At 40.2% G+C, this 16,448-nt stretch overlaps 2 protein-coding genes across 6 annotated transcripts; one reads left to right on the top strand and one right to left on the bottom strand.

Annotated features, from left to right (window-relative positions):
• Positions 1 to 1,779: 1,779 nt before the first annotated feature.
• Positions 1,780 to 13,985, top strand: LOC139570305 (histone acetyltransferase KAT7-like). 4 transcript variants are annotated; one of them, XM_071392082.1, is made up of 14 exons: positions 1,781 to 2,004; positions 2,568 to 2,718; positions 2,921 to 3,169; positions 3,332 to 3,414; positions 3,537 to 3,617; positions 4,109 to 4,207; positions 4,524 to 4,634; positions 4,783 to 4,974; positions 6,955 to 7,044; positions 7,394 to 7,534; positions 7,691 to 7,784; positions 8,105 to 8,251; positions 8,892 to 8,998; positions 12,971 to 13,985. In XM_071392082.1, the coding sequence occupies exons 1-14, from the start codon at positions 1,987 to 1,989 to the stop codon at positions 13,070 to 13,072; spliced, it is 1,665 nt and encodes a 554-aa protein (XP_071248183.1). In that variant the 5' UTR covers positions 1,781 to 1,986; the 3' UTR covers positions 13,073 to 13,985. The 4 variants fall into 4 exon arrangements, with proteins under 4 accessions (XP_071248185.1, XP_071248183.1, XP_071248182.1 ...); XM_071392081.1 differs by having other exon boundaries at positions 4,524 to 4,632; positions 4,769 to 4,974; XM_071392084.1 differs by lacking the exon at positions 4,109 to 4,207 and having other exon boundaries at positions 1,780 to 2,004.
• LOC139570307 (protachykinin-1-like) lies at positions 13,684 to 16,123 on the bottom strand. 2 transcript variants are annotated; one of them, XM_071392090.1, is made up of 6 exons: positions 15,297 to 16,123; positions 15,021 to 15,117; positions 14,791 to 14,826; positions 14,505 to 14,558; positions 14,141 to 14,215; positions 13,684 to 13,951 (listed from the first exon to the last, which is right to left on the bottom strand). In XM_071392090.1, the coding sequence occupies exons 1-6, from the start codon at positions 15,408 to 15,410 to the stop codon at positions 13,914 to 13,916; spliced, it is 414 nt and encodes a 137-aa protein (XP_071248191.1). In that variant the 5' UTR covers positions 15,411 to 16,123; the 3' UTR covers positions 13,684 to 13,913. The 2 variants fall into 2 exon arrangements, with proteins under 2 accessions (XP_071248191.1, XP_071248192.1); XM_071392091.1 differs by lacking the exon at positions 14,791 to 14,826.
• Between the last annotated feature and the right edge of the window lie 325 nt (positions 16,124 to 16,448).

Below are 16,448 nucleotides of genomic sequence, written 5' to 3' on the forward strand. Positions count from 1 at the left end.
CAAAATGATTCTCATTCCTGTTCAGTGACGTTTTGTTGGATAAATAGTGTGGCTGCAGAAGTCTTCCAGAACCAGGTATGCTCTGGTATTTTAATTTAGCAATATAGGACAACATTCCGCTCTAGCATACCTTTACCCCTATATTCTGTATAGGCTATTGCTGTCTGTCATATAGGCCTAGGGCCCTATGCTATGTTTGTCCATTAATAAAAGCTTTTCACTTTTCCACATGATCGTTTCTTTGAATTCTTTGGAGGTTTGCCCAATGCTTTGGATTTGGTCATGCTATTAGGTCTACTGATTTGTGTTTGTTTTATGTAGTGTGTTGTCCTAGTTTTTTCTAAAGCATTTATATGTGTGTGTTTTCTTCTCTTCTTTTTTAAAATATAGGACGTGTGTGTGCACAGTTCAGCAATAGAAAATTAGAGAAGTAAAAAAGCATGAGAAATAAATTAGATTGATTGAATTCAAGTGATTACTGTAACATAGCATAGCTTTTTTTTTTTTTATCTGTTCATAATCAGTATTCCCGGAAATGTTGCACAGCACTACGAGTTATTTTCTCTCTCGCTTTAGGATTCTGCTGAGTAGGAATGATTGTGCCATGGTATTTACTGGTTGATTGAAATACACTATCAGTGTATAGACAGTTTCTATTTCGCAATAATACTAATCTCTTATATTGATGAAAGACATTTACCACAAACAATGGTCCAGAGACCAATATCAAATAGAGGCCAAGCAGTAGCAGCTAATGTATTTATTTATCCTTTGATGAGCAGTGATCTGAATAACAGATAGGCTTGTTACCATATAGACTCTATTTTTACATAGATAATGCAATAATCCATTTAATCATCACTGCTTTGGTTTTCTGCTTTGTAGTCTGCTTTGGTTTTCGACATGAGACAACACATAGTTATCCCATAGTACAGATAGCTTTAAAACTCACACCAATTTATGTAAACTAGTAGAACTGTAAAAGAGTCATACAAATTAGAAAGAAACAAAGACTTAGAAATATATTCGAGATCTATAACCCACATGTGACAGAAAGTGTTAGCAAAGATGGCAGATAAATTAAGATAGTTCAATCAGGCCGTTTACCATTGAAAAAATGACTTTTCTTGTTGAAAAGTGATATCCCAAGTATTAATACAGTAAAGTACACACACTAAAGGGTAATTATTATTATTATTATTATTATTGTTTCTTCTGTAAAATAGTGTTTTTAGACACAATTGCAAACTTCAAGGAGTAGGGCATTCAAGGCTTTGGTTTGATGGTAAGTCGTAATGTCATAGGCCTCCCTTTGCTTGAAGAACAATATAATGTTTCTTCAGAGAAAATATATTTGTAGTGATGATGATTTGTAGTTTTTGTAGTGGTTTTTGTAGTGGTGATGTTTTTTTGTTATTGTATTGGAATTTGAAATGTAATAAAATAAAAATGATAATAATAATAAAGAGGCGAAGCGAGGGACAACTGGGCCAAAAATCTATCTTCTCCCCAAAAATAAAAACAAAAGAGGGGCAATATAGAACAAAAGAGGGAAGGCCCACCCCCACACTTGTGCTATTTCATGATTTACAAGCATTTCTCTACACCCGCAATAACATCTGCTAAACACGTGTATGTGACCAATACAATTTGATTTGAATTTATCTGGACCACCGATTGAGATGTGCCTTTTGATAAGTAGATCAGATGTTAAATTAGTTGAAAATAAGACTGGCGTGCCACCTATACAGTGCCACCCAGTGGAGACAGTACCACATGTGACATTACACAGAGGTTTCAAACGGAAGTGTGTTGTACCGAAAATGTGGCGCGAGACATAGCCAATGTTGTGTGTACATACACGTTTTCTTTTTTAAAGTAAACTTAATCTAAAACAGTTCCATCCACTGCATTTATTATACAATTTGTGAACTACGTTGTTTTATGAGACGGGCGGCATAGGAACCGGCGTTCATCAAGGCAAATATGCCCCGTAGACGACAGGTACGAAAACATGTAGGTCGGAAGCTAACGTTACGGCGTTAGCTAGCTAGCTGGATAAGCTAACTTGACTAGCTATGCTGCTAGCATAACGTTGCTAAAATGTTAGCTAGTTGTTAGCCAGTGGTCTCTATTATGCATTCGAAAGTATGTATCTTTCTTAACTAGCTAGATAACTTAATGCTAACTATCTAGTTAGCTACTGCAGCTAACGGAAGTTAGTAAGCTAAAATGGCCTCTTTTACGCTTTCAAGGTAGATTGCTAGCTAATGCTACAATGGTGTTTTGCTAATGTTGCGTTAACATTAGTTAGCCAAATAGGCAACTGACTAGCTAGCTAGCTATTAAGGCTGTGTTTACATTCAGATTTATAGAGAGTAATTAGGTAGCTGTATATCTCATTCATGAGAAATGGATACATTTGAAGGAGCTAACGTTAGCAACAATTCTTTAACCTAGTTAGAGCCATCAGAAGTAAATAGTTAACGTTAGCTAGCTAGATATCGTCTAGTTACCTGGCTAACGCGTTAGCCCTACCAGTCTTACTTTTTTTCATTCTATCACAGAGTGTGCATTTGGGGAGCGGCTCTGATGGGACTGAAGATTCAGACTCTTCTGCAGAGAGAGAACAGACAAACAGCTCAGAGAGTGATGGAAACATGCCCAAGAGAACACGCCTCACAAGAGCATCTCTACGCCTCAGCCAAAGCTCACAAGGTAAAGAAAGCCATGGGATGGATGCTTTAGTTGTGAATCAAAATCTACATTGCAACTGTAGTAGTTAGGTTAGCGAACAATGAGTCAATCACCTGTATAGGAGAACTTGTGAGGTCTAACAATTGCTAGAACATTTCATTATTTTATCCTACATTGTCAGTGTAGTTGAATGTTGTGCTGTTTCTCCCACATGCCAATGTAGACACACCAGATGTGAAGCGAGTCGGCGACCATGACGAGTCTCCGCCATTGACGCCCACAGGCAACGCCCCATCATCTGAGTCTGAGCTGGACATCTCCAGCCCCAACGCCTCCCATGATGAGAGTGTGGCCAAAGACCCCGCCCTCAGAGACTCAGACAAGGACCTCTCCCACCGGCCCAAGCGCCGCCGCTGCCATGAGACCTACAATTTTAATATGAAATGTCCCACACCGGGATGCAACTCACTGGGTAAGACAAGTGACCATTTGGTTAGTGACACCACTGCTAGTTTAGTGGATGCTCAACAAGACTTGTCATGCTTCTTGTTAAGATTCTTATTATGAAATATCTCTGGTCAATTAATTTAATTATATGTAAACTCATTGCTTTTCTGTCTCATGTTCCTTGCAGGACATCTTACAGGGAAACATGAACGCCATTTTGCGGTTTCAGGATGCCCTCTTTACCATAACCTCTCAGCTGACGAATGCAAGGTAAATATGTCATTAAAATATTTGGCATTGCTTATTGAGGTACATTAACTTCATTGTCTCGTACAATGAGAGCTACAGAGAACCAAATGCCCAATACGTTTATTCATCCTTTTTATTGACAGGTGAAAGCAACCACTCGTGAGAAACACGAAGAAGAATCAAAGGTGCAGGAGGAAAGTAACAGACACGCCACACGACATCAGGTAAAATTAATTAAATTACTATTGAATACTTTTTAAGGTGATTAATTTGATAATGTCAAAGTAAATAAAGGGCCTCCCGAGTGGTGCAGTGGTCTAGGGCACTGTCTCACAACCGGCCGTGGTCGGGAGTTCCATAGGGTGGCGCACAATTGGCCCAGCGTCGCCCGGATCAAGGAAGGGTTTGGCCCGGGTGGGGCTTCAATTGGCTCACCACGCTCTAGCAACTCCTTCTGGCTGGCCGGGCGCCTGCAGGCTGACCTCGGTTGTCAGGTGAACAGTGTTTCCTCCGACACATTGGTGCCGGCTGGCTTCCGGGTTAAGCAGGCGAGTATTAGAAGTGCGGTTTGGCTGGTCACGTTTCGGAGGACGCATGATTCGACCTTCGCCTCCCGAGCCCGTTGGGGAGTTGCAGCGATGAGACAAGATCAAAAAAGGGGGTAAAATAAAAAATTTTGGCCAAAATCACAATGAATTCCTGTTGTGTCCACCAGATGCCCACATCAAAACAGACAAGATACAAAGAGCAGGTGACGGAGATGAGAAAGGGGAGGAACTCTGGGCTTCCCAAGGAGCAGAAGGAGAAATACATGGTGAGACACAGGACAGATCTCCCCCATTCAAATGACTAGAGGGAGAATCATGTTTGCTATGGGGATCCTCTGGCCACTTTGCCCTCCCACAACTACGGGAGGGAAGCTCCCGATCAGCCCAGTCAAAGCTCTTCTCTGTCTTGGCACCCCAATGGTGGAACAAACTTACCCCTAATGTCAGGACAGCGGAGTCCCTGCCCATCTTCCGAAAAAGTCTGAAACGCTACCTCTTTAAAGAGTATATTCAATAAAGCCCATTTATTGACACAATCAGCACTCCGTCACCCAACTCTTTTTCTTTCCATCTCGTCTACAGGAGCATCGACAGAGCCACGGCAACACCAGAGAACCTCTTCTGGAGAACATCACTAGTGAATATGACCTGGAGCTTTTCAGAAAAGCCCAGGCACGCGCATCTGAAGATCTGGTAAGACAAAAACCTCAGTGCACCTTCCTCCTTCATGCATAATAAACCAATAGTGATTTAGATTGTATTGTAGATAAGATGTTCTTGGTAGTTTAGAAGAATTTCATATTTCTCCTCTCTTGTTTCGCGCTTATTGAAAACGCCACAGGAGAAGCTGCGGATCCAGGGACAGATCACGGAGGGCAGCAACATGATCAAGACCATCCTGTTTGGACGCTACGAGCTGGACACGTGGTACCACTCGCCCTACCCCGAGGAGTACGCCCGCCTGGGACGTCTCTACGTCTGCGAGTTCTGCCTCAAGTACATGAAGAGCCAGACCATTCTGAGACGACACATGGTAAGGTATACAGTGCCTTCAGAAAGTACCCCTCGACTTAGTTATTCCACATTTTGTTGTTACAGCCCGAATTCAAAATAGATTAAATATTTCTTTTTTTCACTCACCCGTCTACACACAATACCCCATAATGACAAAGTGAAAACTTGTTTTTAGAAATGTATTGAAAATGAATTACAGAAATATCTCATTTACATAGGTATTCCCACCCCTTTGCTATGCCACCCAAAATGTAGCTCCGGTGCATCCAATTTCCTTTGATCATCCTTGAGCTGTCACTACAACTTGATTGGAGTTCACCTGTGGCCAATTCAGTTGTTTGGACATGATTTAGAAAGAAACACACCTGTCTATATAAAAGGTCCCACAGTTGACCGTGGATGTCAGAGCAGAAACTTCTCAAGTCCAAAGAACTGTCTGTAGATCTCGGAGATAGAATTGTTGTGAGGCTTGTGTCTGGGGAAGGGTATAAAACCATTCCTAGTGTTAAAAGGTTTGAAGAGAGCAGTGGTCTCCATCATTGGCAAATAAAAAAAATATGAAACTGCCTAGATCTGGCTGTCAGACCGAACTGGGTAAGAAGTATCTTGGTCATGGAAGTGACCTAGACAGAACTACAGAATTCCTTGGCTGAGATGGGAGAACCTGCCACAAGGACAACGGTCTCTACAGCACTTCACCAATCTGGGCTTTATGGGAGAGTGGCCAGACGGAAGCCACTCCTGAGAAAAAGGCACATGACAGCATGCATAAGGCAAAATATTCTGTGGTCTGAAGAGACAAATTTAACTCTTTAACCTGAATGCAAAGCGCTATGTCTGGAGAAAAGCAAGCACAGCTCATCACCCAACGGGGAAGAATCATGCTATGTAGGATGCTTTTAGCGTCAGGGACTGGGAGACTGGTAAGGATAGAGGGAAAAATGCTTGGAGCCAAATACAGAAAATTCTTGATGAGAACCTGCTACTTCAAAGTGCAAACGTACTTAAACTGGGGCATAGATTTCACGTTCCAACAGGACAATGACCCCAAAAATACAGCCAAAACGCTGCTGGATTGGCTTCAGAACAAGAATGTGAAAGTCGTTGTGTGTTCCAGCCAAAGCCAAAATTTAAATCCCATTGAAAATCTGTGGATAGACTTGGGAGAGGCGATGAACAGCAATCTAGCTTAACAGAGCTTTGAGAAAATCTGCAGATGTTCAAAGATTCTTCCAAATGGTCTACGGTACAACTCCCGCAGCCGCACTCCTTTTGAGGAAAAGTATTTTCTTTTTTTATCCTGACAAATGTTGACTCTCCTGAACACCAACACCGGAGTACAATGTTAATGATATAGGGTCCTATCATGGTACAAAAATAAACATTGTTCATAGCTCATAGACATACCCAAGACGACTCAAAGCTGGGCTTTATAAATACATTTGATTGAATCGCCACCAAAGGTGCTTTTACCAAGTATTGACTCAGAGGTTTGAATACTTATGTAAATTAGATTTCTGTGTTTCATTTTCAATGCATTTGCAAACATTTCTAAAAACATGTCTTCATTTTGTCGTCATGGGGTATTGTGTATGGATAGGTAAGGGGAACAAAATCGATTTAATCCATTGTGAATTCAGGCTGTAATACAACAAAATGCGGAATAAGTCGAGGGGTATGAATACTTCCTGAAGGCACTGTAGAAAATCCAGTCCTATCACCTCTTAAAATGGGGTTACATGAATCAACTTTCACACAATGTTTTTTGCAGGTTGCAAGTGACATCCTCTCAAGCAACTTTTGCTGATACTCGAAGCAACTCAAATGTGATTGAAATTGCATGCAACAGCCAATCAAATGTTAAGTTGCTTTGGTCATATGTTTGGGAATTCTAAACTCACCCAATGTCTTCAATTTCAGCTGAAACTGTTCAGAGAGGCCTTTTTAATGGGGTTTGAATGAGCAAATCAATAGTGTTGTCTCCCTGTGTGTTTGTTAGGCCAAGTGTGTGTGGAAGCATCCGCCCGGAGATGAGGTCTACAGGAAGGGAGCCATCTCTGTCTTTGAGGTGGACGGCAAGAAGAACAAGGTGAGGGGGCCTATACACTTGAACTAACCCTGGACTCGTACACAACAAATGCTTTTTTTCCTGTCTCCATTTTATTCTCCGATCTAAAGAACAAAGAAATAATCATGGTTGAGTTATTACCTTTCGCTTTTGTCATGTCTCACATTTCTTCAGGGACCCTAACCCCAGGGGTGCCTTGCACTCCTATAAAACAAGCTACATAGAATATAAATATATGGTTTTATTGTCACATACACTGGATAGGTGCAGTGAAATGTGTTGTTTTACAGGGTCGTCCATAGTAGTACGGCACGACCTTTCGCCCCTACAATTTAAATACATTTAAATGGTGTGTGGTTTCCTTTTCCAGATCTACTGCCAGAACCTGTGTCTACTCGCCAAGCTCTTCCTGGATCACAAGACGCTGTACTACGACGTGGAACCCTTTCTGTTCTACGTTATGACTGAGGCAGACAACACAGGCTGCCATCTTGTGGGATACTTCTCTAAGGTACCCATCCATTATACTCCGTTCACATTGATAGTGTCTACCATAACTTTTTGATATGGTTTATAACGGAGCTTTTTTTATTTATTATTAGGGACGTCTCTGTCATTACTTTAGTTTTAAAGATGCGATTCAGACGCATGTCCTCTGTTCTTTCAGGAGAAGAACTCTTTCCTCAACTACAACGTCTCCTGCATCCTGACAATGCCTCAGTACATGAGGCAGGGCTTTGGGAAGATGCTGATTGACTTCAGTAAGTATAGACTAACTCTGTTTTCCCCTTGTTAGATTGGCTACTGAAACTACAGCCAGGTGGCATTTCGAGATGCTGATTTATTTTGTTAAGCCTCTCCGGAATGACAACAGAGTCTTGCTGGTCAAAAATGGCTTTTAATGTCCTGAAAGCAACTTCTTTATGTGTTGTCATTATGTGGTTATTGCAGTAGAAACTACAGTTCATTTAGCAGTTTTTATGCTTTTCTCCACCAGGTCTCATTGCTATGTAAGTGCAGTCCATTTCATTACTTATTAGAACTGCTAGTGACCACCCTGCCGGCTCTCCTCTTTCTGTAGGCTACCTGCTGTCCAAGGTGGAGGAGAAGGTGGGCTCCCCAGAGCGGCCCCTCTCGGACCTGGGCCTCATCAGCTACCGTAGCTACTGGAAAGAGGTGCTGCTGCGTTACATGTACAACTTCCAGGGCAAGGAGATCTCCATCAAAGGTGACAGAGGACTTTACAAAGAATTGATGACTACATTTTTGCAAATATGTTTTGGTGCTTAATGCCGCTATTGACTGTTGAGAAAATATTTTGAAACAATCTGCAATTAGTTTAGTGTCAAAGGTGAGTGTTTAAAATTACCCTGGTAAATTATGTAGCTTGTTCCCGGGCACACACACACCAGACACTCACACACAATGTCCAAAGTGTCCTCTTTAAATTTCTCCCATGGTTAAGCATACGCATTTTCCCCCCATTTCGAAACATTTTAATTTGGGCCTGTCCATATAGGCTAATTATCATCTCATAATTAATTAGCCCATAGGTGGAGCATCAAACTGCTTAACGAACATGCACTAAGCATTAAACCTGAGAAGGCTACCCTTGATTTATTACTATTTGTCATGTATTCACTGTAGCTTGTGTGTTTACAGCCCTATCAATCTGTTTTATGGTTGTCAAGTCTGTAAGTGTTGATGATTTAATGTTGTTAATTATTTAGCTACTTCAGGTTAGCCTCAGTTTCACTTGAACATGTGAGATGATTTTTCTACCAAGCATTTGAATGATTAGGAACAGCGCGATTCAGTATTTTGAATGAGTGTGTGAAGAGCTGTGTGTTGTACTCGTGTGTGTTCAGAGATCAGCCAGGAGACCGCGGTGAACCCAGTGGACATTGTCAGCACCCTGCAGTCCCTGCAGATGCTTAAGTACTGGAAGGGAAAGCACCTCGTCTTGAAGAGACAGGTAAGTGTCCCCTTCATGAAGGTGTGTGTCATGACAATATCAACATCGGTTAACCCTTTATACTCTGATCCCATGTACGGGATCAAAAATGGGAGACTTGGTCACTGATAAGAGATTAAATTGGAACGCGGTGGCTGTACAGTAACATACTATATACATTACATCAGAACTCTGGGTGTCCGCTTTACGGTGTATAGTTTTCAACTGACAGGTGTTCTAAAAGGGACTACCACCATCTAGCTACAACTGTGCTCTGTTCAGTTCCTCCAAAGCCACAGCCAGGAAAGCAAAAAAAAAAAAAAAAAGAACTAATAGTTGAAAGCTCTACCGCCTGAGTGACTGTGCACACTTTGGAGTGGCCACTTGAAGACACCAGACAGACCTCTCACTCAAACCCCTGTAATGTTATCTTATTTTGTATCTACCCCAGATTTTGCAGGAATATTCTTATATATTATTGAATCTATTCAGTGTTTTAGTATTGCCCGGTTTTCTGTTAGCGAAAAAATGGCTGCAAAAAGTACAGTGACAGTAAACTGCACATAAAATCAACAGTGTAATGTTTGAATTCGGTTCCTGTCTCAGGTGAACTGTTTGTTCAGATAATTCTCCAAAGTGTTCCTTTTCAATTGCAAAAAAGTGATTATGCATATCCTTCAAAAAAAATATATGTTTGAGCATTTCAGTTGGGGCCTATCCCCCATCACGTACCCAACAGTGTGTGACATCAGTGTGTGACCTCACAATATCCCATTCAGGCCAGTTTGTCAGTTAATACCCTAGACTAGGCACCTAAAACCTGTGAAGGAGGAGTTCTGTGAACATTTGAGATATCCTTGATTTTGCACTGTATGTCATGTATTTACTGTAGCTTGTGTGTATGTAGCCCTGTCCATCTGTTTTATGTGGTTGTCATCTGCAGTGGGTATCATAAGTATTCACCGCCTTGGATTTCTTCACTTTTTGTGTTGCAAAGTGTGATGTAATTGTAAAAAAAAAATTTGTCGACGATTTACACAATGCTAATGTCAGTGGAAGAACATTTTTTAAATATACACTACCGGTCAAAAGTTTTAGAAACCCTACGCATTCAAGGGTTTTTCTTTATTTTTACTATATTTTCTATGTTGTAGAATAATAGTGAAGACATCAAAACTATGAATTAACACATATGGAATCATGTAGTAACCTAAAAAGTGTTAAACAAATGAAAATATATTTTATATTTGAGATTATTCAAATAGCCACCCTTTGTCTTGATGACAGCTTTGCACACTCTTGGCATTCTCTCAACCTGCTTCATGAGGTAGTCGCCTGAAATGCATTTCAATTAACAGGTGTGCCTTGTTAATTTGTGTAATTTCTTTCCTGCTTAATGCGTTTGAGCCAATCAGTTGTGTTGTGACAAAATAGCCCTATTTGGTAAAAGACCAAGTCCATATTATGGCAAGAACTGCTCAAATAAGAAAAGAGAAATGACAGTCCATTACTTCAAGACATGAAGGTTAGGCAATCCGGAAAAGTTCAAGACATTTCTTCAAGTGCAGTCGCAAAAACCGCGCCATGATGAAACTGGCTCTCATGAGGACCACCACAGGAAAGGAAGACCCAGAGTTACCTCTGCTGCAGAGGACAAGTTCATTAGAGTTAACTGTACCTCTGATTGCAGCCCAAATAAATGTTCAGAGTTCAAGTAACAAACACATCTCTCCACATCAACTGTTCAGAAGAGACTGTGTGAAAAAGGCCTTTATGGTCGAATTGCTTCAAAGAAACCACCACTAAAGGACACCAATAAGAAGAAGAGACTTGCTTGGGCCAAGAAACATGAGCAATGGACATTAGACCGGTGGAAATCTGTCCTTTGGTCTGATGAGTCCAAATATTTGAGATTTTTGGTTCCAACCGCCGTGTCTTTGTGAGATGCAGAGTAGGTAAATGGATGATCTCCACATGTGTGGTTCCCACTGTGAAGCATGGAGAAGGAGGTATGGTGATGCTTTGCTGGTGAGGCTCTGTGATTTATTTAGAATTCAAGGCACACTTAACCAGCATGGCTACCACAACATTCTGCAGTGATACGTCATCCCATCTGGTTTGTTCTTAGTGGGACTATCATTTGTTTTTCAACAAGACTGACCCAAAACACACCTCCGGGCTGTGTAAGGGCTATTTGACCAAGAACGAGAGTGATGGAGTGCTGCATCAGCTGATCTGGCCTCCACAATCACTCGACCTCAACCCAATTGAGATGGTTTGGGATGAGTCGGACCGCAGAGTGAAGGAAAAGCAGCCAACAAGTGCTCAGCATATGTGGGAACTCCAAGACTGTTGGAAAAACATTCCTCATGAAGCTGATTGAGAGAATGCCAAGAGTGTGCAAAGCTGTCATCAAGGCAAAGGGTGGCTACTTTGAAGATTCTCATATTTTGATTTGTTTAACACTTTTTTTGGTTACTACATGATTCCATGTGTTATTTGATAGTTTATGATGTAGAAAAAAGTAAAAATAAAGATGTAACCTTCAATGAGTAGGTGTGTCCAAACTTTTGACTGGTACTGTATATATTTTTTAGATTAACGAAGAATAAAACACTAATATACTGTACCTTTTTAAGTATTGAGCCCCCTGAGTCAATTTACGTTAGTAACACCTTTGGCAGCGATTTATAGCTGTGTGTCTTCTTGGGTCAGTCTCTAAGAGCTTTGCACACCTGGATTGTGCTATATTTGCCCACTTATTATTTTTAATTCTTCATGCTGTGTCAACTGTAACTTGGCCACTCAAGAACATTCACTGTTTTCATGGTAAGCAACTCTAGTATATATTTTGCCTTGTGTTGTAGGTTTAGGTTATTGTTCTGCTGAAAGGTGAATTCCTCTCCCAGTGTCTGGTGTAAAGCAGACTGAAGCGGGTTCTCTTCTAGGATATTGCCTGTGCTTAGCTCCATCCCATTTATTTTTTCCCAAAAACCTCCCCAGTCTTTGCAGATTTCAAGAATACCCATAACATGATGCAGCGGCCACCATGCTTGAAAATAAGGAGGCAGTTACTCAGTGACGTGTTGGATTGGCCCCAAACATAAGGCTTTGGATTTAGGCCAAAAAGTATATTCCTTTGCCGTATTACTTTATTGTATTGTATACAGGATGCATGTTTTGGAATATTTTTGTTCTGTATATTTGTGTTCTTCTTTTCACTGTCATGTAGGTCATTATTGTGGCGTCACTACAGTGTTGTTGATCCATCCTCAGTTTTCTCCCATCACAGCCATTGAACCCCGTAGCTGTTTTAAAATCACCAATGTCCTCATGGTGACATCAGCAGTTTCCTTCCTGTTCTGTAGCTCAATTCAGAAGGACGATTATCTTTGTTTCTGGGTGGCTTAATACATCATCCACAGCATAATTATTAACGTGACCATGCTTAAAGTGATATTCAATGTCTGATTTGTTATTGTTACCCATCTACCAATCACTGCCCTTCTTTGAGGCTTTCGAAATGCTCACTGGTCTTTGTAGTTAAATCTCTGCTTTCAATTCAATACGTGACTAAGAGACCTAACTCATGAATGGGGGACAGTGGAAGGGGTAGTCATTCCAAAATAATTTCAACCCCTTGTGATTTGTTAAGCCAAATTTTACTCCTGAACTAATTTAGGCTTGCTTAAAGAGGTGAATACTTGACCTATATTTGAGTTATTTTGTACATTTTATATATATATTTTTTCACTTTGACATTATGGATTGTTTTGTGTAGGTCACTAACAAAATCACAATTCAATCTATTCCATTCCCACATTGTAACGCAACAAAATGTGAAAAAATCCAAGGGGGGTGAATACTTATGATACCCACTGTATGTTATATCTGTAAATGTTGAGAAGTTTATGTCTTTGACTCGGTGCTCTTGAATGCGAGGCAAATTCCTCAAGGGCCAATAAATGAATTGAACTGAACTCTCCCTCACAGGACCTGATCGATGAGTGGAAAGCCAAGGAGACCAAAAGAGGCAGCAACAACAAAACCATCGACCCCAGCTCGCTTAAATGGACCCCACCCAAAGGGACATAGGCTATAGGCTCACAAGTGAGCTACTTAATAAACTTGACTTTCTTCTACCACACCTGCTGGGATAAGAGTCCTATCAATACCACAGTGATCTTTCTTCTGCCACACCTGCCGGGATAGGAGTCCTATCAATACCACAGTGATCTTTCTTCTACCACACCTGCCGGGATAGGAGTCCTATCAATACCACAGTGATCTTTCTTCTACCACACCTGCCGGGATAGGAGTCCTGTCAATACCACAGTGATCTTTCTTCTACCACACCTGCCGGGATAGGAGTCCTATCAATACCACAGTGATCTTCTATCCCTAAACCCATCCTATAGCTGCCCCTTACTTGTTTTTTTGTGTCTGGAGGAACTCCCTTCCCTTTTTACATTTCGACCTGTATTTATATTTTAGTAATATGTCACCGTGTCACCATTCAATCAATTCTTGGCTGAAATATTGTTAAACAATGAAGGTTACAGAATTTGAGTTGATGACTTGTTTTAAAAGATCCACTTAAAGATGAGCTATGAATGTAGATGCATCTCGTCTGAGCTCTGACACTAGTGGATCACATGAGTGTTTTTGCTTCTTTGTCCACAAAAAAATATATAGCTCTGACCGGCTGCAGCGTTCCTGGCTATTTTATTTCATTCAACACAGTTGCGGTTGTTTGCGGAGACGAGTACATTTTTTGGGATAGAATATACAATAATCATCAGCATGAACTTTGATACCTTAGATATAGCATTTTGTTTCTTACAAGTATGAGATACAGTTTCGTTTTGTATGGTAGTCCTTTTTGAGTCGATATCAAAATTGTATAGGTCATGAAAACAACATTTTTTTTCTAGCTTTAGTAATATTGGAGTTGGTCCCATTCCTCTTGTGAATCTGCCAAATGAAGAAATAAAAATATTACATACAAGTTCAAATGTTTGGTTTGCATTTAGTCAACACGAATACAACAAGTTTTACATGTATGTTTTTAAATTGCACAGTAAAACTTGTATTACATTTTACAAACTGTATGTTACAAAGTGCTCTCTGGTTTTAACCGTAACATCAATGTATACGACAGACCTGGTTGTGTGTCTGATCCCTCAGCGACATCGACCGCAGTGCTTGGAGCATCTGGAATGATTCTCGTGAACGATTCTGCAGCTCAAAACATTGCATTTGGTTATGACACACGACTGCAATTGTTGATACCTGTTTTAAATTTTCATTTTCTCTGCTGTGTGTTTTGTCCAAAAAAATTAATGCCTTGAGATTTCAAATAATATAAATCATGCCATTTAGCAGACACTTTTATCCAAAGCGTTTTAGTCATCCGTGTATAAATTTTTACGTATGGGGGCGTCCCGGGAATTGAACCCACACTGCAAGAGCCATACTCTACAAACTGAGCTACAGAGGATTTTATCTGAAGTGTAATAATTCTTACCCCCACTTAGTGCTCTTCTTCCCATAAGTCCAACAAACATATCCCCTTTGTTTCCTGTTGAAGACATCCCCAGGAAAGAGTCATTTATAAGGAGATGCGTATTTTTTCCTCATGTTAAATGTAAGACATGTTTTAAATCCATATAATGCAGAAAATTTGCTCGTTGTTGTGTTATGATTTTAGATACTGATTAATCTACAATATAGTATATGGACCAGAGTGTACTGTATAGGCTACCACTATTCTAAAAAGTATTTTTTTTGTTAGTCCAGTGTGCTATACTCACGTTTTCTATCCACTTTAATAGGCTGCGGCTGATCGTCTGTAATTAAAGGGACCTGATAATCACTCAAATGTATTTGAGTTCAAAATATTTGCTTTTCTTGTCAATTAGATATAATACGTACTCAACATGCAGTACGCATCATACAATTTTGTATTCTAGTCTACCTCCTTCAAGATCCCTTTCAAGTCTTTCATTCTTGTTATGGACAGGCAGAACGTTATAGTGCTTACCTGAGCGTTTGCCCATGAGCCCGTAGAACTGACGGGCTTTGGATCTCTTTATCAGACTAGCCACTTGGCTGGACAACCTCTCTTCCAGTGGCTCATCCTGGGGAAAGGATTAAAGAGATTTCTTTTTCACAACATTTTTTCCCTTGATTTATTTGTGAAAAAGAAATGTTCGATTGTGACAATTATTACTCGCAAATGTTTTTTGTTCTTGGTTCAAATCAGGATACTAATTATACAAACGCATCTTGATAATAGAAATCCAAATGTTCCACTTACCTGCCAGTCTTTGGATACCCAGTGTTCCTTGTCAACACTAAACGACAATCCTTGACATGTATACACCAGTGCAAACAGGGTAACTATTACCAGCTGGAATTTCAAGATATCCATTGAATGTAATGATACTAGGCAAAACTATATTCAAATAAGACTTCTTTTTTTTTTTTTTACTTCAGAAGTATATATCTGCACGAAATAATGATAGTTGGCTGTTGAGTGAGCTCAGAGAAGGTCTGCTGTCTTCTCTGATGGATTGTGGACTGAGTCTATTCCCTGTCGGTCTGATCCTGCACTGAATACAACGTTCATTTTATAATGCAGTACCCCATACAACCTCATGTTCCCTCCCCTCTGGACGCCATCAAATCATCAAGCTCATACTATTATTATGCAACGTTTAACAAATATGACGTGTTTTTCACATCATGCAGAGAGATGCATGAAATATATTTTTGGGTACTTGTAGTATACAGGTACATCATTAAGTAAACAAAATATAGGTGAGGTGAATGCAACAAGCTGTAGTCCAGTTTGAGCACTTGGGCTGATGATATATGCATAATGCCCAATATCCAATTTACAGAAAGGGCCATTGTGCTTATACTTTATAATCCTTGGTTTGCTTTAAAGGTTTAACCTGGTGCTCACCTCGTTTCCTTGGGTTTGATTGGGATCTGAGTTTAATGTGTGTAAGTGATTTGCCTTATATTTCCTAGAATGTGCTGTGTGGAAAGCACTATCTGATCTGTATGTATGTGATTCACAGTTAAATATTAGATTTTTTTTTATTTGGTTCTGTAATTTCCATGTTTGTCAAACCTACAACCAGAACTCTATATTTGCCAGAAACGTGAGTCAGCAGCCTCATGTTTGACCTTCTGATCTTTGATGCGAGGGCGCTTAAACTGCCGCCTGACATCTTTGAACAATGTCTTGTTAATAATGGCTTCTGTTGCGCAGTCAGTGTTTGCCTGTTCATCAATTGACTCAGTGAATCATACCTAGGACAGGTCAGCCCAATATAGACCTCATAAATAAGGTTAAAAAACCAACATAAAAACAAAGTGGATAGCTAAATGGCTCGTTCAATCATCTGAACTTGAAGCCGTATGTCTTGAGAAAGCAGTGTGCACCATGGTATAGTATCGT

This window comes from Salvelinus alpinus, chromosome 3 (assembly GCF_045679555.1).
Source record: "Salvelinus alpinus chromosome 3, SLU_Salpinus.1, whole genome shotgun sequence".
Classification (NCBI taxonomy): Eukaryota; Metazoa; Chordata; class Actinopteri; order Salmoniformes; family Salmonidae; genus Salvelinus; species Salvelinus alpinus.